This window comes from Tympanuchus pallidicinctus, unplaced genomic scaffold (genome assembly GCF_026119805.1).
Source record: "Tympanuchus pallidicinctus isolate F22 unplaced genomic scaffold, pur_lepc_1.0 scaffold1, whole genome shotgun sequence".
Classification (NCBI taxonomy): domain Eukaryota; kingdom Metazoa; phylum Chordata; class Aves; order Galliformes; family Phasianidae; genus Tympanuchus; species Tympanuchus pallidicinctus.
The window spans coordinates 71,986,078-72,011,239 of NW_026294618.1; the positions used below are offsets into that span (position 1 = coordinate 71,986,078).

Genomic DNA, 25,162 nt, shown 5'->3' on the forward strand with positions numbered 1-25,162 from the left:
AACGCCAACACAAAAAGCGTAAAGAAAACTAGTACTTTTGGGACTCCATTATGAGCTTTTAGGGAGAATTAGCTTACATTATCTGGGCATTTCTTGGCAGCAGAGGTCGGGTTGTCTGTAGTTTTTTGGATTAGCCCTACAATTGCCACATGAAGGTGAACTACATTTGCAAGTTGAAACCATGTGGTTTCTTAGCCCCCTACTCTGCTTTCTGCAGACTTCCACAGACTCTTGCTCAGTATTCAGGGACAGACACTTCATTGGGCCTGTCTTCAGAAATAGAGTTTCAGGGTTTCAGTGCAAAGAAGATCCTTAACCTTGTATTTCAGGCTTCAAGTTAAAAGTTTTTCCACTTTCTTTAAATTACCATTTTATTTACTTAGAGAATCCCTCTTTTTCCCCTGCAGGATATTTTATACTGTTTGATTTACTTCATATGTGCTTGTAGGTTGCTCCAAAAATAATGCTTCCTATTTATTTCCATGGAAAAGACAAAGAGCAAAGTAACACTATTTAATAGAGCAAATTCTCACCTGCAAAACACTTTTTCAAAATAGTTACCACTGATGGCTATGCATTTTCACCAGCAACAAACAGGAGTGCTTCATTTTGTGGTGTGGCCATCCAGAATGTGGTTTACCACACAAGTCACTGCCCCCACTGATGAAACACACCACCCACTGCCTCCCTGTACTAACATCCACACTTTGGTCTCCATTGACATTCAACAAGTGCCTTGGGTACCATTAATACCACATGGAGAAATTACATGCCACACCTTTGTTTCATACTCTCCTGTATGTGAGACATCATTTTGTCAGATTGCCCCTCTGCTGCTGTCTGTCACAGAGAAACAAGTGACAGAATATTGGTGGGAAGGTTCAACCTCCACTGTGCCATACCCACAACATCAGCCTCAGACCAAAATAATAAAATAGGATGCACTACTTTTGGAGCAGCCTGTTTTCTACAGGACTTCTTTCATTCCTTCTATTTCTTATAGTGGGTTTGGGACAATATCTAGGTTCCCTTTCACCACTACAAACGAAAATATAACTAACTAGTACATGGCCTTCCCTTTCTCATTACACGCATCAGTGCAATCAGTGACAGAGGTTCACCACAAAACCTCACTTCCAAACTTATACCCCACCTCGTGCAGTTTCACAGCAACATGATGTAGCCCACAAACAGAACTTTCCTCCTTCAAGAACCTTAAAACGTTAAAGACCTGACAACAAGCAGAACAGGAACTAGAGAGAAGTGAGCAGATAATCTCTCAAAAAGAGGTAAAATTAGGCCAAAAACATGGTTCTAGCCATCTCCATTTGATACAAAGGTCTGTTTATTACCCAACAGTGTGACAGTGTATACAAAGACAGTGTGGAATGTGAAATTTACAGGAGTTTTCAGTACATCATGCACATATACTATTGCAATGGTATTTCAATAGTTCCAGAATGTTAAGCTGAATAAATATTCCTCAGTTCAAAAAAATCTTTGACTTATACATAAAAATATATAATATTGCACTTTTTACAAGGCCAGCAATTTTGCATATTGATTTGTAACAAGTGGAATTCTACCTTATAAAAATAAGCCTTTGTGAGCAACATCCCAATTGAAGGAGGACAAAAGCATCCCCAAACCATCACGTTTGTATTTTGTCGCTTAAGTAAAGCGCATCACTTCAACATGAGCCAAGAAGCTTTTCAGTCTGTATTTGGACCTCACATTAACATTTAGACAGTGAAAAACATGACTACAGCCACCCCATACAACGTTGCTACAATATATGCAGTTTAAAATTCAGTTCATACAGCTGCTTGCTTAATTGAACTAAAAAAGGTAAATCGACCTGTGTCATGGACTGAGAAGACTTCAGTTTTTCCAGTTTGAAAACCCCCAAAATCAAAAAGTCGCAAAAATTTCTGTAAAGACCATTTGGAATTGTCTGAAGTGTACAATTTTCCTGTATGCACATCTTATTACGATTTCATAACACAGTACTCGGAAGGCAAACGAGCCTTAAAACTAAGATAGAGCAGTTTGTCTGTATGGCAGCAGTGGAATATGTCAGTGATGAAAAAGCTAAGGTATGAAGAAGAAAAATGTAACTGCATCAGAGTTGTGTCGCATTCTTGTACCATTTGCATGACCAGCAGGCACTCACTCAGTGTCAGTCGGGTCTTGAAATCCATCAGCTTCAGCGTTAGTTTTTCTATCTGGCCTAAGAACTCAGATGTAAGCTATTAACAACGGCACCTTATTTTTTTTTCCCCTCTCAAAAGTAGCACCTAGGAATAAATAGCATATTTGCACAGTGTACCTACATAAACTGTTCTGAATTGCTCAGTGCCTATAAACATTGATTTAAACATTTGGATTCAAACATTTTACAGTGCACTGAAGTTCAATGACACTGAGAATACGAGCACATCAGTGCATTCTTTAGTACCGTTTTTAGAGCTCGGGATGGCAGGCTGTGTGTATGATGTGTGTGTAGTCTGCCACAGGACCACAACAGCTAGGTATTACAAACTGAGTTAACACTACGTGGAACACAAAACCAAAACACGATTTAACTATTGCTTTGTGAAGCTATGAGGTGTCTGCCCATCCTTGTTTTTGTCCAAAGACTTTCACACCATCCGAACGGAGAAGACAGCAGAAGTTGCAAATGAAGATGGATCTAATTTTTTAGTATTACAATACCATTAAATGGTGCAAAAAGCACCTACTAAATTCTTTGCTTCTCAAAAAAAGCAATTTTGAATCATCTTGGATTTTTTTTTAAATTTTGGGTCACTTACCCCAGAGCTAACACCACCATCCTTGACTATTCAGATATACATATACTGACATTTCTATAAATATTTACAGAGCTTCATACTGCTGACACTTTACAACGCAGGACGGACAAACACTACTGATTCAATCTTTGAAATAGTTGCTTCCAAGAAGTGATTTAAAAAAATACTATTACGTTTTGTATTGCAGCATTTTGACTTGTAGGTTAGAGCATTTATACACCACTTTGCTGGTACTGGAGTATGCAACCAGAGCTTCCTGGTGACTCCATACACTTCAGGTTTGTGCATGCGCATACAATTTATAACTGTCCTAGACTGCCTTCTGTTTTACACCTACACAGTCATTCTAGACACATTCAAACTATTTCAAAATCCAGTTAATGAAGAGATTCTATAATTTATTGTGGATTTAAAGTGCACGGAGACTTGAATAAGCAGCAGAAGTAGTCATCACCCAGCTGCATAGCTGCTAAGGAACGAGTAGAACATGGGCAACTTCAAACGCTGCTGGTCCTTGCGACACCAAGCTATTACATTTCCATCACTATTTGCTGTGAACAAGTGATGACCATCACAGGAAAAGGTAAGGCTGAAAAACAAGAAAATATTGTGGTAACAGATTTGGCTATTTAAAATGCTAGCAGACATTAAAAAGCCACACGAGTGTAGCTGACAAAAATCAGTTCTGGGTCAGGAGCAATCCAGTGAGTGCATCAACGTGCAGTGTGTGAACACCTGGCTACTCAGCTTTGTAACCAAACAGGCTCAGCCGCAGCTCTGCCCAGCTCTTCAACATGCCATGCAGTTCTGTATTTATTTGCAGCAATGAAGAAAGAGTAGTCTGCCCTCACCTGTTACCTCTGAAAGGAGGCTTTTCAGCACAGAACAAGGCCCTCTGAACTTACTTGATGATAAGCAAATCTGTCAGATCTCACAGCACAGCACTGAGCATTTCCTGAGCTGTTACTACTGAAAATCCTTCCATCATGCCACAGTTAGAGAACATGAAGGCCAGCATCCATTTTCTGTCACTTTTAAGCAGAAAACCTTTTCGCTAATATATATATATATATATATATATATATATATTTTTTTTTTTTTTTTAAATCAACAAGATTTTGTGAAATATGCTTCCTTGGAATTACTGCCATCCCAGTGCCTATCAGATGATGATTTTTCATTTTTAGGAAATAGTGATCAGCGGTTTGAATTGTAAATGATATTTCAGCAATGGTCACAACAACATTCTTCAGAGTAATCTGTACCACGCTAACGTTGGCAGAACTCCACAAGACTCCTGTGCAGGGTACAGCACTCCTGAGGATATCGCTCTATCCTTCAGCTGTGCTCTGAAAGCACTTTGGCACAGTAATTCTGTTTTTCATTAATCAAGGGGACTCTAATAGGCAAAATTACATAAGCACTCTAAAATGGCAGCTTCCATGCTTCCGAGGCCCTCTCCCATTTCCTTCCAGTATATATATTAAAAAAAAAAAAAAAAGGTCAGGGAAAATGCAGTCCTTTCAATTATTTGAGAGAGAAAAAAAAAACTCTATTTGAGGCTGCTGAAGTTATTATCTCCTGATTTTTAAACAGATTCTGTGGAAAAATATTCAACTTAATAAGAAGGGTAGCTATTGTTCAGTTCTCAAGGGAACCCTGCCAATTTCCTTCTGCTAGCAGCAGAACCCAGTTATTACTGTCATTGCAAATATGGCACACTTGTGCCCACTTTGCTCTCATGAATAATTAGAGGGATTGCATGGCTCTTTTCAAACATGGGTGTTCACCTCTTTTCATTTCAAATCCATGTTCAATACTCATAGCTATTCTTGGTTTTATTTTCAAAGAAAAACCCATTTATTACATACTTAAATCTTTACCTTACAATAGGTTTGGCCGACTTAGAAAATGTTATTTCTCGTACTGGCTTCAAGTCCCATGTACTCCACAGTCTGAAAGACAGATTAATTTTTCTTTACATTAGTCTTTACAAATATTTCAGTGATAAACACAACCTATTTTAGCAGCTACTAAGATTGGAAAAGGGACGGCGGTTTGTCCACCTCCTTTAAATGCCATCAGTTATACAGGTTCATCTGTGAGCTTAAGTTTTAACACATTTGAGTCACAGAAAGTTTGAAATGCTTACCTTACAACTCCATTTTCAAGCCCTCCTGCAATCACATTGACAGATACTCCTTCAGGCTGGTTAGAGAAAGCAACAGAGCAAATACTTTCCCTGCAGTGTACGTGTCCCACGAGATCACCGTTAACGGTCCAAAGCCTCAAATCACTCCCCCCTCCAACTGTAACAAAACAGAGCATGGCAGTATTAAAAAGCAAATCCACATCACAGCTATGTCTATGTAACAGAACCTTTAAAGCTTCAAGAATCTCTTGAAAGATAAAAGGTTTTAAATGGCCCAGAGTGATTCGTGCTGCAGAAAACAATTACTTCCCTGCTTTTTTCTCATGCAAACCACCAAGCCACAGCACAGTGATTCAGAAGACATTGCTTTATATTCATGGAACGTGATAACTACAATACCCTATCATTTAATGACCAGTTGTCATGTACTAAGACAGAAGAACTAAAAGAAATCAAAATTTTCTTCAAACAGCTCATTCTCACACCCTGGACTGCATTTTAAGTAAGATACCTGAATTACAAATCACAAGCAGCTTGCCTGGTTATCTGGCATCATTTGCATTTATTAAAGTTCTAATAACCAACTACTACTGCTTTGTCTTTAGGGCAACTGAAACTCATGTTGTCCCCTACCAACACAAGAATACAACCTTTTCCAGTAGAAGTTGGCTTATTTGTACAGCTGACTTCAGTTGCATGAAGTCAGAAGAGCAAAGTCTTCACTTCAGTTTGAAATCCTTGGATCCATGGAAGAAAACTGTTATTTAGATAGAGCCTATTACCCAGTCTCCAAGTCAAGTTAACATATAAAATACACACAGCAAAATGTGTGAGGTCTGAATTCACCCTGTTTTAGATACAGTGCTGCAGCATACAGGTTGTTTGAGTCACTGAGGACCCTGAATTGCACTCCAAAGTCCACTACTCAAATAGATCTTAATGCCTTAGTCCAGAAACAGTTCCATACAGAAAAGATGGCTGTACTAAAAGCCTGCTTTAAAATAAGATTGGGTGGAAGGTGGGGGGGTGAGGCAGGAACAGAATTATTTCCCTCTGTAGGAGCCAATGCAAATATCTACATTCTTCTTTACTACAGTTGTTACTCCTCTTTGTTCCAACACCTACCCCATAGTTTCTCAACAAATTCAAATATTAACATATTTTTTAGAAGTGCTCTTTGACCAAAAGCATCCTCAGATTATTAACCCATACAATAACAAATCTAGTGATTTATCTGGTTTTCTGGCTTGCAGCTTTGGCTGACAGATATACCTGAATCACAGACTGTTGCAATATCACCAGTTGTTTCGCTAGCTGAAACTGCAGTCACGGGACTTTTGTGTCCAGCCAGACTCTGGACATAGCACAGCCTAGAAGACAGTAAGAGAACAAACAAGCCTAATGTCAGACTAAAACATAGAAAAGGTTATTTAAAGAATCTTTTTTTTTTTTAAAGACACATTAATCTCAACCAACACTTTCCTTAATGGTGGTATTTTTATATTAACTCCAGAATTCCTACACAGTGAGAGGTTCACTTCACATTAGACATACACAGAATAAATTGAGTTAACTTTACAATGCAAAGACACCAGGAAGTTGAAAACAAGTACTGAAAAAAAATGGTGGGCAAAGCTAGATGTAATACAGATACCTGTTCAAATCCCATATAATGCAGGTGCCATCTTTGCTGACGCTTATCATTATACTGTATGGCTTGCACACAAACAAGCTTGTTATCTCTGCTGTGTGACCATACAGATGGACTTGTGATTCCATTTCTATCTCTGAAGGCTGAAAAACAGCAACATGAAATCATTAAAATTTTAATGTCTCTTTTCTGAAAGAGATAAGGCAAAGAATAAGATTTTTCTTAGATTAACATTGTTATTGCTTTATTATGACTAATGTTTTATAATGCAGTATGCCAAACTAATCATTAACATTCAACTATTTCCAGCGCTTTATTCTAAACAAACATTTTGGCAATGCAATGAATTGAAGAGAAACTATTACACTGTCAACTAAGCACTTGAAATTAGCTACTTTCTGCAAGACAGCACTATTTTCACATGATAGAGAAACAGCAGCCTCGCTACTGGAGTATCTAGAGGAAATACTTAGAAATGCAGACAGATAACCAAGCTCAGTAGTTAACATCACTGAACCAAATACAAATTACAACAGTAAGTTGAACACCGGTAACACTTCAAGTTATGACACCTGAAACAACTCAGGCTTCTTGAAAACTGGCTTAGAGTGCATCGTCTGCATGCGTGTAGAAGGGTAAAGGGTGTGCATAGCACGTCTAGAGAAGCCTTCAAAGTAGTAACAGACAAAACACACATATACTTCATCTGCAGAGAATTTAAATTTCTCTTGCTGAAAGAGTATAATCTGTAATGCTTGAAGAGTTAACACATTTTCAACGTTTGTATGCCTTACTGTCAAGGTAGTTTAAAGCAGTACTTCATTTTTTTGACCACCTTTTAAAGGCTAGGAAAAAGAAGATACCTAAAATACAACATGGAGCTATTTTAGAATTCTGACAACATGGCTCTTTGGGTTCTCATACCGACAGCATGAAGGACAATTAATGACACGATTCCCATTTCATGCTTATGCATCAATCAGGGCAAAATAGTCATGTTTCAGGTAGTGCATTTTATATAGTGCTCATCACCAAACAGCTGACAAGATGCATCCAGAACAGATGCTAGGAAGCATATTTGCATTCCCTGCAGCCCTGGCTTGAGCAACTGACTCAACAACAGAAGCTATAAAATTGGCAGCAAGGTCCATCTGCCTGGGGCATGTAAAACTGTCAGTGCTGGGGAATTCAAAGATGGTCTCAAAGATAACATCTGTGCAGCAAAAACAAAAACACTTGTTCCTAGGTAATGCAGAGAACTCAAGAATCATAAGCCCACTATATTAAACTGGAACTCAAGTCTCAGTTATTTGTGAGCTCGCTAATTCTGGTGAGCAGGAATACTGTCCGACTTGAGACCCAACTGATTTAAGCTTGCAAGGCTTCAAGACCTCCTCCAACTTTCAAACTCAAAGCTGCTGAACTCAGGAAGACTGAGATGCAGATCACCAAAACTGAAAGAAAGCCAAGGCAGGAATCACAGTGTGTTTGTTTTCCCCAGTCTGAGCATCTGCTGTTTGCCACTGTTGAAAATGGCAAGAAATTGGGTAGACATAGCAGATCTTACCAAAGCTCCTGCTAGCCCAGACTAATGTAATGATTCAAAAGCAGTGGCACAATATTACTAGTGCTTGCCAATACCTGTATCAAACTAATTGGACAGATAAGTTTATTAGGGGTAATCACACAGCCATATCTAAAATGACTCGTCAAAGGAAGTTATAAACTCTTTGCTGAAACTATGAAAAGCAGAAGTTACGGCTGACGAAAATGAGATGAGCTCCAAAAGTCACCTGAACAGATGAGTTTTCATGTTTTCATACCATGCTTATTGTTACATAGCATCAAGAAGATTTCTGCTAGCATCTTCCCAGCACCTGCCACTAATACAGTAAGTGCATTAATTACATTTCTCACTTCTTTCCACACTGCTTTCCCCCCTTTGGGAATATGACAAAGTGAAGAGTCTGAGTAGTTAGTAAACACAGCATTTGAGAATTCATTGCCACTCTCTATTGCATTTAAACGTTTTCTGCTTTGGGGAAAAAACATTCCGGTTTCTTTTAAGGCTTTCAAAAGCTTCATCTTTTATACAGCAAAAAATTACTCTCTAATTTAGCAAGCTTTACCATGCCAGACAACCTCTACTCAGAGATCTGTGCAAATCAATTATCATCCAGATGATGAGGGCCAACTAAACAGCTGGCAGCAATACATGAACAAAAGAGCATAAGAAAAGCACAAATACGCTGAGATAAATCTATTTAACAATGTCAAAGGTGATCCTTAAATATCAGTTCTGTGCAACAGAACTTACCGTACTGCTAGTGAATCTGTTCATGTATGCTGTGATAACACCAGATTTGCTACCTGTGAAAAGCTGACAGCTGTCTGGGACCCAAGCACAACTTGTTACCTTGGAAAGACAAAGGGGAAAAAAACAATGAGAACAGCTACTGACTGCTATTGTCATCATACCACAGGATATGGTCACATTGATTTTTATTGCCTGCTTCTCCTAAGAAAAGCCATGTAGAATACTTATAGAGTTAAAGACGGATCCTATTGTAGATCACATGTATCATTACTTCAGTAACAAAATAAAGAGGGAAATTCTGTGTAGCTCAGAGTTCACAGTGAAAGAGCAGCGAACTTCTGACTTTCAGGACTACAGCCACATTAGTCAGAATCATTTCAGTAAAATCTCAAACACCACTGAACTGTAATAGAGATTATGAAGAGTTTGTTAACACAGTTAAGACATCATCTTTCCAGAGAAATCAAACTACAGTGAAGTTACATTTCTAACATGAGCTAATTCTTTCAGTTTTCATTTTTCTTGGTCCAGGACTTCACTTCTATAAATTCACACCAACAATCCATAGGAGGGAAATCTACAAAAGTCAAATGCATTTAAAAGGGAACTTTGTCTAGCACAGGAATACACTGGCTCCTAGGCTAGGAATACTGAGGGCTAGAGCCAAAGGATCTAGCAGGTTAGAATTTAAACATTGGACAACTGCATAAGGTTATGCTTAAATACTCATTCACTCAGAATAAGATTTGTTATTCACTATAGGCTTTGCAAAAAATGAAATCAAGTGCAATTACTGCCACATCAAGCCACCACATGATTAAACAAGCAATATTAGATTAAAGACCAAAAGACCAGGATTTTTACCTGATGGAACTGAGAACTCTGTATAAAATTTACTGGAGGCTCACTCTGCTTGCTTTTTAGTCGTAAAATGTTATCGGCGTACCCCCAGCTTAGGATAGCTGACCACTGAATATCAGTGCTGTGCATACTTCTCACACCTGAAGGAAGGTACAGAAGATTCTGCATCAGATACAAAACCAAAGGGTTGATCACTTTGATAGTCAATAAAAACTTGAGATCCATGCTTTATTACCAACTATATAAAATAGAAAAATGGAAAGCAACATTTCAAAACAAGATGCTTTTTAAAACAATTTTCAGAGATGATGTAAATATTTAGTATTCTCTAAGAACAATCTGCAACCTGGACAAAGCTTTTCAAAGTAGCATTACATTTAGTGGGAACGGACAGAAAGGGAAGATGTGCCAGTGCTTCTGAGCCAGAGAAATGATTGCTCAGAACTGTATATGTCTATTTTAAATGACTAAACGTGAAGCCTTCAATGGATCATTCATTTATAAAACTTTCACTAACACGTTTCACAGTGGGAGAAGGGGAGTAGTACAAGAACCTGTTTGCACATTATCAATAAGAATCCTTCCAAGTTTGCCTGAGAGCAGATCCTTCATTTCTACATTTTCCCATGGTGCTAAAAAACTCTTTAATTATCCCTCCCAGCACCACATATCCTCCTCCCCTTTGTTCCTTTTGGACCTGCCAGCAAGTTCTGAAGTTCAAGTGATTGCAGCATAAGGCTTTAATGAAAAACCAAATTACTGGACACCTATACTTTTGAAACTCACAAGCCAAATGTAACCATCAGAAAAGGCATCAGTCATGGAATCTGTCCTTGGATTTAAAAATCAGTCTTTGGCAAGAGATTAAACGTAGAAAGTTTACTGGAGAATAGTAGTAGCACTAGATTTAAAAGTTTTTTGGCTTTGTTTTGCATGGGTTGTGCATATAGAGAATTATCACAAACTCATACCTTGCTCCTTGCTATATATCATCAAAAGGCAAAACTTGCGGGACAAACCACATATAGCTTTAGTTGGCAAAGCCTGCAGAGAGCCAAACCTTTCCCCATGTGGTTGGCTAAAACAGACAACAGGATCTGGGGCACTTGGAGAACCAACATATTCTCCCCACTTCAAGCCTTTTATCCATGGCAGTGGACTCTAAAACACAAATAAGGTGCAGATTAAAAGGTGGTAGAAACTTTTCTGAAAATTCTTACTTTGTGAGGGAGGAAGAAGAATCATTCATATCCCATTCCCATAACTAAACACGTAGCAAGGACTACTGAAGTATTCCAGAAGTAACAGAAAGACAGGTATGAAGCACTGTAGTATCATCAGCTGAACTATTAGCTTTAAGAGTTGAGACGGTAAGCTGACAGTTCAAATAGTGCAGTAAAATATTCCAATTTCTTTAAACACAAGGATTCAGTTTCTCACAGGACTCTAGAGAAGGCAAATGTCTGAAGTGAAGACAGTTGACCTGTCCTACAGACAATGAGGAAGTAAGAGACAGAAGTGCAGCATGCATTCGCCTACTCTAGGTTTACATGTAGAAGTGGATGCAATGCCTGTACCTTTCCCTAAAGGACTGACAAACCTTCATTATTCAACTGTAAATATCAGAGGTACATTAACTATCAGACTTTGAAAGTTAATTGAGCCATTTCACAATCAAAATGACGTACTGGATATATTACTTCTTTGGTGTGCTCTCTGGTCTCTCTGAAAGCAAACTGCACTAATAATCCCATGGCAGCAGGAAGTTCTCCTTCCATGATGAGCCTGGATCCAGGCCTGCTAACATGTGCTGTATGGAACAGTTGGCGAGGTGTTTGCCCATATGTTTTTATCATTGTTTCAAGAGCTCTTCTCTGAACAGGATCCTCAACAGCAGAAACATCCATCCCAAAGTAAGTCTGCAGAGGAAAAAAAAGTGGGGAGAGGCAAGAATGACCTTGTGCAATTTGTCATAGGAAAAGATTTCTAAACATACACATACAAATTCTAGAGTTGTACCCATCAGCTCCTTGGCTAGAACAGAAGCTATCCCACAAAGGTTGTACTGAGAAAGGAATCACTGAGAACACTGTTTTCATCACTTCTTATTGAAGTAACTAAAGCCTTGAGATCCGAGTTGATCCTGCATGTATTCCATTATTAATTTCAGTCAAAGGTTACCTTAATAGACCTTTACTGATCTGTCTGAATACAGAAGGGTTGCTGATGATAAACGACATCAAAAAATGGGGAGTAGGAAGCTCCGTATTTCAGGAAAGTGAGTTTTCTTTGACTTTTCTTCCTTAAAATTGACCATGTCTCTACGTGTGTGCCACACTCTTCTCATCAGTCACACTGACAATGCCTTCACTTTGAAGAAAAATGAATGTATTCACACATAGTTTGTTGCAGGTCATTTAAGTTGAAGGTAGTAACTAAATCAATACTTAAGCTCAAAAAAGGAAAGGTAAGGAACGCATTTGGATGGCTGCTTGAAAAGAAAAAAGCCACTGCTACTGAAAATGACTGCTATTAGCTCCTCTGACAACTGCAGAACACATGCTAAACAGTGGAAGCACATCCATCTGAAATTTAAAAGAAGGGCTGCTAGCTGAGCAAGCCTTGCAACAGCAAGGATAGAAGCTTCAAAAAACCTAAAGAAATTCACTGATTTTAATGTTACAGTAAGTCAGTAATGACACAATGGAAGCTTTTACATCAATGAAAACTTATTTGACTTATCCAAAATTAAATTCAATGGAAAAGAAAATGCTTACAAGAAACAAGATACATATACATAGAAGAATATAAATACTGACCACGAACAAACCAAGCTATTTTCATCTTATCAAAACCTGCAGTAGAGTTCAACTAAATTTAAGGCTTCCTCTGAATGACAAAGCAGCAGATACAAACACCAAGTTCGTATGCCATCGCAAACAACTAACCAGGAAGCGCAAGCTCCATAACTGATCACTGCCTACACTTACTTCTAGACAAAAAGAGATGAATAAATTCATACACATCAGATGATGGGGTCTTATCAGTTCTGCACCAAAATTCTTAAAGCCTTTTCTTATTCTTCAACACCTCATAAGCAAAGGAGCTTCTTACATGCTGGACATTTTCCAAGCAAGTCAGTAACTTCATGGGGAAGGTTCAGTCTAAGTACAATGAACAAGCATGAAGCTTGACAAAAATACTTACTGCGGGATGAAAGACATTAATAGCCTGAACAGAGGCCTTGCCCTTCTGTTTATAGCCAAACACTAAGTCTATCCAGTGACAGATTGTCTGGGAAACGTGGTCAGACTCCAAAGCTTGACGGTGAATCAAGATGAACAGACGAGGATCATTACGAGCCCAAGGTGGAAGATTGACATGGTTAACTCTGTCACCGTTTTGACGTACTCCAAAATCAAAACCTAGAAGCACAGGAGTAAGTGTTCCAACACCTTAGGTTAGTGACTTCATAAAAATCTTAATAAGGTTTTATAAAACTAGAAATTAAGCACTGTTATTGCCCATCACCAAAGCAGTACCTTTAACAAATCCCTTCACACGCATAAATGGAGAATCAGATAAATGGGAAATGCTCCTTTGCATCTAGGTCAGAATTTAAGAACTATTCCTTAAGTCTTACGCAGCTTCTGTAGCATATCCTGTATATTCATGGCAGATTTATTTACTTGCTTATTTTACACATCTATCGCATAGCACGTTCAACTGCGAGATATAAATGTTCTCAATTTTAAACTAGTTCCAACCCCATGGCTGTTTGAAGTATCTAATTTTGGTATCCTCTTGGTATACCTTCTCTGTTAACTAGGAAGTCTGGAAGGTAGAAAAACTCTGGGATGAGCTCCTTTACATCAGTCATTGATTCATATGAAGAGAGACGCCAGGTTGTGTTGGTAGAGTGAAAAGTTCTGTCTGGAATGTCAAAACTTTGATCTGTAAGAAAAAAAAAAAAAAACAGAACAGAATTTGTTGCATTTCTGACAAAAATCAGTTGCACATCAGCAGCTTCAAAAGTCAACTGCTCTCCAGTTAGCTGAGAACATTTTGAATTCTATCCCAATTTTAGTGTGCTAAACATGGACTAGAAATTAAATACAGCTCAGCTTTTTATTCTAAACATCTTCCAAGGTATAAACAAGATGTACAATTTTGACACTTGCCTTGATAATTTCAGAATGGGTCTATTTATTGCGTAAGTACACCAGATTTAATGTTACTAAACTCAGGTATTTGGAATTGATAACATGCAGTTTTCCTGGGTTGTTAGCTTTCATGTCTGGGTTTTGTCCTAAGTAAAAGTTAAAGGCAATCCTACCTTGATAGGCTAAGAACATTTTAGTGAAAGGTGGCAGCCGAACTAGGAAATGAAGCACAGTTCCACTGTTAGAATAATGAGATCCATAGTGGTACGGTTGTACAGGGGGCATCGGATCGTCCTCCCGTGCTCCTTTACGATACTCTTCTTCCAAATACTAGGCAAGTTGGAGGAGAACATATCACAAACTTAGATATTCAACAACTTGTGCTTGATAATAAAAGCAATTGCTGAGATCTCCTACAGAGTGTTTCAATACTCCAGTTCCTCAGAAACTTCAGATATGTCCAAGACTATCACTTTTTTTATTGAAGAATTCCACCCTCAGCACCTGGTACAATATACACTTTTCTGAAGTAACCAGTCATTTTTGATCACCTACCATTCAAGTAGCATCCTACCAATTGTTCTGAATGTCCATTCAAAATAGTAGTCACCTCTCAAAAGAGAAGAACATTCTAAACTATATTTTCAGGCATTTAACTGGACTGTTAACTCATACCAAACAAATCAGGCAGTTTGGTGCTTTATAGAAGCCACGAAAATGCCACGCTAGTACTAGAAAGGTAAAGGACAATCCTATTCCCTGCATTCCAGTAACAAAAATAAGCGTTTGCCTAAGACTTTTGGGAATAACACATTTAGAAAATGACAGTACAGGTAAGTCAGAAGGTCCAGCAGCAAATGTTTTCCAGCTTCAATGTTATTTTCTAAAGCCTTTAAAAATTCTCTAAAGAGCAAAAAACCAAGAGCACAACAGTTACAGCAGTGCACGTTAAGACAGAATACTGGAGGGAAAGCAACTTTTCAGTTACCCAAAAAAATTAGTCACCAGTTCCATTGAAATCACGTCAACAGAGCAGCGTACATTATATATTTAAAGATCCCTGAAGATATGTTCAGATGTAAGAGCATACTGACTCAACCTCCAGTATCACATGGAAAGATTAAATTGATTTATGATTTCAGTGACAGGAACAATCTCAGATTCCAAATGTCATAAAACAACTCTAAAATAACATACTGGAAATGAGAATTTCATCAACAAAACACTGGATTTGTGTCCCATCACCATCATCCTCCACTCCTCCACCCTTGATACATATTAAAAAAAATAAAGTCTCCATATAATAACTTATGCACAGAACAGCAAAGAACAAAGTTATCTGAATTACCTTGTAAGTATCCACATACCGATCCTCTTTTTCTTTAGACTGCACAGCTATTGGTTTGACCAGATTTCTGTAACAGAAGTAGTACCAATATCTTGTTATTTTTATAAAGATCTTGATTCACACCATTTAATAATGCATTAAGAATAAGGCCTTTAATGTCACAGAAGGATGAGCAAAACTTAGCAGCTTTTTACAGAAGAATTCAGGAAATACAGTGGCCACTTTCAGATAATGCTAAAGGCAAACTCAGACCCATAGGCACACTAACAGGCAAGTAAGTGCACTCAAAGTGCCTCTGTCAAATCAAAAGCATCATTTAAAAGTGAATATTTTGTGCAGCGTTAAATCAGCTTAGCAGAAACTTATGGTGGGACAACTCACATGAATTTACTTAGTTAAGGCAATATGATTTTGTAACTGGCCACATTTTTTCATGGCATTTATTTTTCTAAACAGCAATTGGCATGGAAATCTTCACTCACAAACTTAAACATAGGATTAATTTAAAAAACAGACTATCAGTATCACATTATGACAGCAGCTAAGTGTGGTCCCTAACAAGCTATACACCCACAACATCAGATATTTCATTTAAATATCTTAGGTGAAACAGCTACCTAATGTAAAAAACTCAAGTTATTACGGGCCTTATTTCTGAACAGCTGTGCTCATGTACGTGCGCAGTTTAGTAAAGTGAAATTAAATAGCTGTACCAGTTAGTTGAAGTATTTGGAAATAACCAGTTCCAAACATCTCATATTACCTATATACCGAAGGGTCATTTAGGTCCAGTGTCTCATTTATGTAGTCAGAAAGAATAAAGGGAAATACTGGATACTGCATGAGATCATTGAAGGAACGGCCCGCATGTTTGTTTAAATGAGTCAGGTATTCAAAGTTAGTAATCTGTCCCGTGCACCACAGGTGGGTCAAAGCAGTGATATTTCCATACTCCAAAAGGTTAGGCAAATTGTTAGTTAAGATGTTGTGGTACACATCATTACGGACCTACAAGAAAATACCAGAGATTTATTCATACAGTTTAAAAAAATCTTCAAAATAAAAAGACTCAGTAACTCAGTCTCACTGACAAATTTCCAGAGCTACGTTGTAATGGATGGACAACCAGTACAACTAAGATTCTTTCATATCTTCGTACATCAGAGATGCATTTTACACCATGATTTTGTCAGACTGTCTAGAAGCCCAGCTGAGCAAAGGCTTTTTCAGATACGAAGCAGAATTTATTACTAGTCCATGCAACAGCTCATTTTAAAAACTAAACACACTCCTGCACGTTACAAAGATACGGCAAAGTACTTTGATATATTACGCATTAGTGCCACATCACCTTTGTATTATCAAAAGCCAAGAGTAAAGTTCTGCCGTTTGTCAGAAATATTTCCACAGCATTGTCTCTTAGCTGCCACCAACGCTTATGGACTTCCTTGATCTCCTCATAGGTCCAAGAAAATGATGCTGGTTCAGTTTCTCCATGGAAACTCTAAGGAACATGCGATTGAAAAAGTTAATCTATATGTCAGGTTTTCCAAACAGGAAAGTATTTTAGTTGAAACAGTTTATAACCATACAGCACATCTTAAGTGAAACAGACGATTGTGCTGTGATGCTTTAAGACACTGTGACTTTATTCATAGAAATTTCCCACATTCCTCTCTCCCCAGGGCAGAAGGCAGAACATCATGCATACTCCTCAGCCCCTTCGGTACCACATCCAACACTCCAGCAAAAGAAAGCTTTCACTGGCACTGAAACTGAAATACCAGATAACAAGAAAAAGCAAAGCTTGGCCATATATCCTAATTCTGCCGATTTTGCAAAGGACAAAGCAGCAAAATAGCCAATAACGTCTTAAACAGGGCTGTGTGACATGTGCACAGTGGAGCTTCATGACAGTATATCAGGACTTTTGGCAGCACAACTCACAGCTTGATTATTTTCATCAGAAGGATTAAGTCAGTTCCAATTTCCTGTATAAAAGCCTTTTCTTGAAGAGGATAAGGAAGGTGATTTAGAACACCCTACATAATGAAAAATTCAAGTAGCAGAGATGCTGTAAAGCACAGCACAATTTATACATTTATGAATTTCTGTACTTCCTAGTGCTCCAGCTTCCAGCAAGTTATTTTTCAGGTGCAGGCCAGCACAAACTCTATGCAGCTCCGCTAATTAACTCGGAGTAACAGACAGAAGGAACCAAAGACTCCCAACACCACCCTCTTCTCATTCCCTTCCCAGCCTTAAGGAAGATGGATTTCTGATCCCACAGCAGGCTGCAATAGGAACCCAAACAAAATACTATCATTCACCTTGCCTGCAGATCTAACTCTAGCACTCCAGGTAATGTCAGTGACAGCAGACAAAAGCAATTTTTTTACAATGCAGCTTGGAAAAATAGAGACTGGACAACGTGATCTAATACTTACAGAATTTTCAATTGTGTCTGATGCATTGTCCTCAACAAAATACATGCCACATTTTCCTGCAGGGAGAACCAGTTGCCAAAATGATACTACTCTTTGTACACCACAACTTCATTTTAACATAAACATTCAGTGTTTAGGTGTTAAGAGAACTAAGAATAGTATCTGGAGAAGCAGTAGTTGATAAACAGAATTCAATATTCCATAACCTTTGGAAAGCATTCTGCAACTTTAAAAATAACTACAATCCAAATAATATTCAAGCAAATGCTTGAATATAACATCGATCTATAGGATGCATTTATCCATGAGAAGTCAAGAAACCATTCAATTATATACTGCTCTTCCTAACATATTCATAACAAGGATTTCCTTCAGAATAAACAGCTAACTTTACATATACTTCAAAATCTTAGACAAAACAGAATATTTATGAGAACTGAAAATGGAATTTACCTAGCAGCAGCTCACCAGCAGTCTCTCTAGAAGGTGCTACACTGATACATCTTCGATTAACTCTGAAATCATTCAAAAGTTAGTTGTAAGTACATGCCAGAAGTAACAAACTGTTCTAAGGTACAGTTAAAACTGTAAAAAACAGTTAAAAAGGTACAGCTGAAAACAGAGCTCTCAACACCACGACTGTAAAGTTCTAATTCCAAGGAGATAAAGAAATTAGAACACTGATGTTCTGGACTTACATACAAATGTATTTAATTTATTGCATCGTATGTTCTTTTCAGTATTTTAGACAGAATTAGTGCCTGTAACATGTGGTAAATTAACTTAGAATCATAGAATCAGCAAGGTTGGAAAAGACCTAAAAGATCATCCAGTCCAACCAATTTAATGCTTACTAGCTAAATAGTGCTTTATAATGCAATCCTAAAGCAGGGAAGATGAAAGACCAGTTTACTGATGGAAAGACCTACAGATCTAGTTGTACTACCTGCACTGGATAGAGAAGTAACAAAAAAAATCCCATCGGGCTGTCCCACAGAAGACCCATACCCACACCACACCATGTGGTATTTCCTTTTACAGACTTTTGAACTCATGGAGACAAACTATTTTAAGAATCAGAAAACAGACATGTTGGTATCTCTTCTACTTGGCAAGTATAGCAAGAAAACTCACTATGTTCTGACTTTGTCTCTTACTTCACTCAGTTTCTTAATGTTCACACTAACAGTGAGGACGAGCTTTGTTGGCATGAGAGAAGGTGGAAAAGGAAGGCAGATCTTAAAATGTTACCTTATATGTTCACTTGCAGCTTTATCCTTTACTGTTGAAGAGTGAGAAGAATGCGTTTTATCTTCAAATAGGTAAGATAAGGGAGGTTTTATTATGCCTATTAAAAAAAAAAAACAAACAAAGAGCAATAAAGCACAAGCATTCACTGTTATTGAGATCCACTGTTGCAATATATTATAATTACCTTCCTGCTTCTGCCTGTCTGGAAGAAGGTATTTATTTGGAATAGTTAGGTAGCACCTCTGCAAGCGCCTCCTCTCTCTGTTTGGGCCCTCTGTTGGATCCAGTTGCCAAGAAGTTGGGTAATAGACTGGGTCATACCAGAGTGCTCTGAAAAAAATCAAAGTAGGTTGTAGTGTTATTTCACTCAGGTTCTGTTTCAAAGGTAGAGATGCAGTAGTTACACAGCACTGGGCAGCTTTTTCTGCAAAATAATTAAAGAAGCAATTATGTTGTTTATTCTCATGAGCTACCCCCACTGACGCTGTTTATGAACAAGTACTGTAAGACTGCTCTTTAAGTTACTAATTTTGATAAAGTCAGCAACGTGTCTGAGTGTTTTGAAAACTCAGCTATTGCAAACATATTAGTTCAACAATGGCAAAAGTATCATTGTTTAGTTTCATGTCAAAGCTCAACATCAGATTAGCACATTAGCAAGCACAGTATCCGGATGTTAGTATGAATAATATTAACAAAAAGTACTTTGTTATTCCATCACCATAATGCAAGATGTTAAATCTCCACAAAGTTCTTCATTTGACTAAGCACAGCAAAATGTTATCTGACAAAAAAATAAAACTATCTCAAGTAACAGAAATACTACTTGGCTTACCCGCTCTAAAAAATTAAGAGAATAAATCAGAAGTATTTCACAGGTCTTTAACCATCAAATGATTAACATAGTAGTCATTCTAATTGTATGTAATCTACATTTCAGTCATCTAAGTAGAATGAAGTGCACATCAGGCAAAGAGTCTCCCCCTTCTCCACCTACCGATCATGCGTGAGCTGCTGAACAAGCTCCTGCCAATGTCTGCTGGCACTCAGCTCTGCCTTATACATCCCCCTGATGTGCTGGATAACTTTCTTTCTTTCCATTCCTTGTGAGAGAGATACAGCCTGTGTGATGTCTCCAGCTATCTTGGAAATATCTTTAGATTTTGTATCCAGGCGTTGAAAGAGACTGAGGAAAAAAAGAATCATGCTTTAACATGTCAAATCACATTGAAAACGGAAGCAAAAACTCCTACAAAATGCAGTCAGTGTTGTTAAGTTCAAAAGTCCCACACGTTTATAATAATGACACAGGTAACTGCGATGGAACGTGCAAAGCATGCAGCATTCCAAGGGAGTTTTCACATTCTTTTAAGAAAGCACTTACTTTTGTCGATTATTTGCCATTGTTTTCTCCCAGGCAGCTTTGTTCACACCTTCTTCCACCTCATACTTCTTCTGATCCTGAGCAGAAATTTTATGTTATTTCTCCCATCTCAGAAACAATTAAGCAGAAGCTAAAGGATATTCCAGCTTAAAAAGAAGACTGTCAGAAAACGCTGACACCTTGCCAGCATTTAAAACAACATCTTCACTTCAATTAACGTCACTGTAATACTTTTAGAAGTAATCTTATTTTTTTGCAAAGAGCCAGAAAAATTCATTTTTTCCAGACCATTTGATACTAGAAGCTTACTGCAAGCTCATATTTTTGCTTTAAGTAATATACTTAACCAGGGAGCAGTAACACATGAGATTGCTGCGAAGTGTTGAGCACGCATAAAAATTATTCAGAACTCAAAAGAGAATCCCAATTAATAAAAAAAAAAACCAAAACATAAGCCATGCTCAAAGCAAATCAAACTCTCTTCATTAGAGCTCAATTCCCATATAATAAACAGTTGTCTTAAGTAAATCTGCTTTACTTCAGAAGGTTGTTTGTTCACAAACCTCTTTTAAAGCTTTTATTACATCTGGTTTTGGTCGTGGGCTCAGAGGAATACATTTATAGCCACAACATTTTAACGTATTCATAAAGTCTCCCGCTGCCATTTGTTCTTCTTTGGTCAGATCATCCATGTGGTTGCACGTTAACTCATATAGATATAGTACTAATTTAGGTCCATGCTAAAAGACAAGAAGGAGGAAGGCAGGAAGAAAAGAGACATGGTCATTCTCGATTCTAAAACACATACAGCGCTGAACTTTTTGCTTCCTCTAATCTTATTTTCCCTTTCCCAGTCAGCCAGGACTTCTACTTTTTCCATGATTAAAGAAAATGGCTGCTTTGATGTCCAAAGGCAAACTTAAAGCACTAGAAAGAACATGCTGAATGTAATCCTCTTCATTTTTGACCTTCTCCCAGCAACTTGTGGCTTTTTTAAATGGCTTACGGAAAAGACAGTTTTCTTGTGCGAATACTCTGATCCTCTAGTTAAATTGGCTATACTTCAACAAGCATGTCTCAGAAGTTCCTAATTTTACCTTGCTTGATTAACAAACTATAACAGACAAATAAGTTAAGCAGACACAGGCAGTAAATGCTCTCCACATGACATTTCCAGAGAAGTCCCTCTAGCATATCAGCTCTTTTACTACCGTACGTGTGATCAGAAATATTTAAGTGTCATAGGTCCATTCAGTGAGTGCTTTCTCTCCTTAGTGTATCATGTACTGATATTACTTCATTCTTGCAGAAGACCCCAAACAGCAATGTTTCTATGCCATAACAGGTCACAACTAAGGAATACTTTCTCACAAGCTTGCAGTACACAAGCAGACAGAGTAAAAAATCAAAAATGTGTTTTTTTCTCTTCCTTTTCAAATCCAGAAATGAAGTCATTCAGGTATTTGAGTTTTTAGAAACATAGAACACACAATTTCACTTAGAGAATTAAGACCAAACGAGGAAAAATAGAGTACTGCTTTAATTGATGGCCAACTTATCAAGATATTGTAGCACTCAGTTCTAACAAGTTTCAGAAAGTCTGCAGTTAGAGTCCAGGGCAAGCACAATGCCTTCATTAGTCTCCTTCAAACATCTTCCAGTTCCTCCTGTTAGAACTAGTACTACCCTTTGGCTCTATATGACAAAGATGTGCTACATAGTCACAATCACCAGAATGAATCCCATCTTTGTCCATTACAAAGCTGTCTATCCTCAGGATAACAGTAACTGCAGATACACACGCAGGCTAAAACAGCACTGAAGAATTCCAGGCACAAACCCTGCCCTCGTTAACTGTACAATTTAAGCCAGAAATTTGAATCCAAGCTCTACAGACTTCTCTAATACCATACAGCTTACTTGCAAAGTTGGGCTAAGACAGTCACACAGAATGTCTTGATGGTTCACTTCACGGACCATCTCCAAAGCCTGCTTTCTCTCTTGCAGTGGCCTTGCTGGAGACAAGATGTGCACAAGAAGTCTTCCAAGTTGCGTACGGAAAGTGTCTTTACACGACAAGAGGATTCTCTTCCACTGCTGCTTGGGTGTGCTTGTTCTGCTGGTGCCCTAAGGCAAAGGGACATTTCTTTTTAGACTTCAGAGAGTGATAAGGCTTCCTTTTATAAGAGTTACTTACATCGCAAAAAGAAACTTAGAGTTAAAATAACCCAAGTATAAAAGCAATAAGGATTTCTCTACAAAAATAATGTGTTTTATATACTGTTTTATTGTATGTCTGAAGGTGTTTTACTAAAAATGAAACAAAGGTTTCCTTTTTCTAACAAGATGAGCATTTTCCCTTGATAGGCTAATGACACGAATGCAGCTCTTTGCTAAACTGACTTTAGGAACTGAGGGAATGTGCAACAATTCAAGAAGTAGATATTAGAACCGGAGGTTTAAATACTGAAGGGTTTGTTTTGATATGCAGCTCATCCACAATGGATTTTCTCAAAAGATTAGAAACCAGGCATTTGATTGAAGTGCTAGGGCTCAAGCAGACGTGCAGGCCTTGAGAAGTACTACAGGTAAGGCATGACGGGAAGATAGCTGACCTAACAAATTAGATTTTCCAGAGCTAGAAAGAAAATCAGATTGTGCTACTTTTTATAGAGATGGCTGAAGAGAAATACAGACACAAAAAGCAGTAAGTTAATTTTTCCCAGCATAACATTTCAAATTACCCAAGTGAAATATAGTTACCTTGCACAGGTTGACAGGTTAAGAACTCTATGCTAGAAAACAAAATTCAGCAACAACTGAAGAAAAGTTCCACTTCCTGATACACTCAAACATCATCAACTGTTAAATATATTATAGACAAATTGCTCAGATAATCTTTTTGTTTTGTTTTGTTTTCTTTTTACGCATCATCCGTGGATGTACAGCAAGCCTCCTTTTATAGGGTCCAACAACAGACCAATAGGGGAAAAACAAATCTATTCATCCTTTGTGTGTGCATTACAGAAACCGAGTTTTGCTAAATGTTGTGGCTGAATCTGAACAGATACATTTGGTATTTCACAACTAAAGAATAACTGGGAAGCTGAACAGGTTTTAATAATACCACAGCTGAACTGAGAGAGGCAGCAAGAAAAACATCTACGGATAGAAAGCTTTAGGTATAAGAAATTCCTAAAAAGTGAACCTTATGAAATGTTTTTACGTGGAAATCACATAGTTACTTACAGGGGACAGTCTCACTCCTTCCACTAACATTTTGAACATTTCTTTCAGAAAAGGATTTGTTCTGCTGGGCAGCTCTTGCTGGATCTCTTCTTCAGGAACTTCCAGCTGGGATGCTGCAAGCCTGCTTCGACTTGCCGTTTCTGTTATACCCAGTACGTCATAGCACTCTTCAGCAGATGCTTAAAATTTAAAGACAAATTGATCAGTACCATCTCAGCCAAGCTAATCCTACATTCCTTTAGCTGGCATCAAATCAAACATGGCCTTTATCACCACACTTATGACACAACATTATCTTAAGTGTCAATATGTACTCCTTACGTCAAGTCTCACAAACCAGTTCATTCAGCATTTACGGCTAATCATGGAGCAGCTCAATTCTTTGAATGCTCTCTTGTTTCTGTGGAATTGGAACTAGCTCCTAAAGTCAAGTCTTGCTAACAAGTGTAGGCATTCCATAGAGCACACAAACTGATGCATTTTAAGAGAATGCAAAAGTTCCCTTTTGCATTTTTGCTTTTTGACTTCAGGTCATAAATCAAGCAGCTTGGACAGACCAATGTAGAACTACATCATTGAATCATTGAATAGCTTATTCAATTTATTCATCCAGATTCGACTGTCAGTAATATAATACAGCAAGACAAACTTCTGAGAGACTGACTGATTATAATTAATTCCAGTAAGCCAGTATCAATAGCACTGCTTTCCTTTCAAACTCTCTGAAATCAAGTATCCATTTGTCACAGAACGCTAATCCGGCACTGTCAAAATAAATGAACTGAAAATCCTACCTAAATAAATGAGTCTGTTTACAGCAAGGACAGTTAGCCTCTGTAACCTTTGTACAAACTCAGTCTCGGTGGCTTGGATAGGATTTTCTTGACTCATTCTCCGTTGCATCATCATGTGAAACTCCTCACTTGCAACTGAACGCATTTTCATCAGCAGAGCATCAGATAGAGCAGGTGAAAATTTTCTGGAACCTTCAAGTAAAGAAACATTTAGAAGCATCCTACTAAAAGCACACCAAGTTAATCACTCAGTTACTGTCCTCATCAAATGATCCAAAAATCTTAGGATGAAATCAAACACTTGAAATACATTAATGTTAAATGGAGTAAGTGTCATTTGGGTGCTTGCTTCTTTTAAGATATCTCATATTCAAAAATCAATACATGAAGAAATGGCACCATAAAATAAGTTAGTGTCAGGATGAGATTCACTGAGCAACCCAGGTATTTTTGTGCAGAGCAGATTTTAGGGCACATTTATTCCTATTCTGTATCTAAAAGGATGCCAGAGTTCTTCATGTGTTTATTTTTACTATCACAAGATAGACATATCAATGCAAATGAAGAGTCACTTAGAATTATAGCACATAGACATTTTGTATCATATCCATTGCCACCAATGGTAATACAATTAAAAATAGTTGTGTGTCATCAAAATATCCATTGGAGGAAAAACATCTTGAACTGCCAAGCCTTGACTGCACTTGACTCTTTCAGGAAAACGTTATAGTC

The 25,162-nt window shown here is 37.8% G+C and overlaps 1 protein-coding gene across 2 annotated transcripts in view; it reads right to left on the minus strand.

Annotated features, from left to right (window-relative positions):
• Window positions 1–1,327: 1,327 nt before the first annotated feature.
• Window positions 1,328–25,162, minus strand: part of LYST (lysosomal trafficking regulator) — a 78,755-nt gene continuing 54,920 nt past the window's right edge. For both annotated transcript variants that reach the window (XM_052671744.1, XM_052671735.1), the window contains exons 29-53: window positions 24,431–24,622; window positions 23,637–23,815; window positions 22,308–22,514; window positions 20,951–21,127; window positions 20,388–20,464; window positions 20,001–20,189; window positions 19,188–19,333; window positions 19,004–19,100; window positions 18,206–18,267; window positions 17,753–17,808; window positions 16,657–16,809; window positions 16,069–16,313; window positions 15,306–15,372; window positions 14,131–14,287; window positions 13,608–13,748; window positions 13,002–13,219; window positions 11,483–11,713; window positions 10,766–10,955; window positions 9,798–9,934; window positions 8,934–9,032; window positions 6,620–6,759; window positions 6,238–6,335; window positions 4,966–5,122; window positions 4,697–4,768; window positions 1,328–3,402 (exon numbers count right to left, since the gene is read on the minus strand). In XM_052671744.1, coding sequence (XP_052527704.1) covers window positions 3,264–3,402; window positions 4,697–4,768; window positions 4,966–5,122; window positions 6,238–6,335; window positions 6,620–6,759; window positions 8,934–9,032; window positions 9,798–9,934; window positions 10,766–10,955; window positions 11,483–11,713; window positions 13,002–13,219; window positions 13,608–13,748; window positions 14,131–14,287; window positions 15,306–15,372; window positions 16,069–16,313; window positions 16,657–16,809; window positions 17,753–17,808; window positions 18,206–18,267; window positions 19,004–19,100; window positions 19,188–19,333; window positions 20,001–20,189; window positions 20,388–20,464; window positions 20,951–21,127; window positions 22,308–22,514; window positions 23,637–23,815; window positions 24,431–24,622 — 3,626 coding nt within the window. In that variant the 3' untranslated portion in view covers window positions 1,328–3,263. The remainder of the gene's footprint in view (window positions 3,403–4,696; window positions 4,769–4,965; window positions 5,123–6,237; window positions 6,336–6,619; window positions 6,760–8,933; window positions 9,033–9,797; window positions 9,935–10,765; window positions 10,956–11,482; window positions 11,714–13,001; window positions 13,220–13,607; window positions 13,749–14,130; window positions 14,288–15,305; window positions 15,373–16,068; window positions 16,314–16,656; window positions 16,810–17,752; window positions 17,809–18,205; window positions 18,268–19,003; window positions 19,101–19,187; window positions 19,334–20,000; window positions 20,190–20,387; window positions 20,465–20,950; window positions 21,128–22,307; window positions 22,515–23,636; window positions 23,816–24,430; window positions 24,623–25,162) is intronic.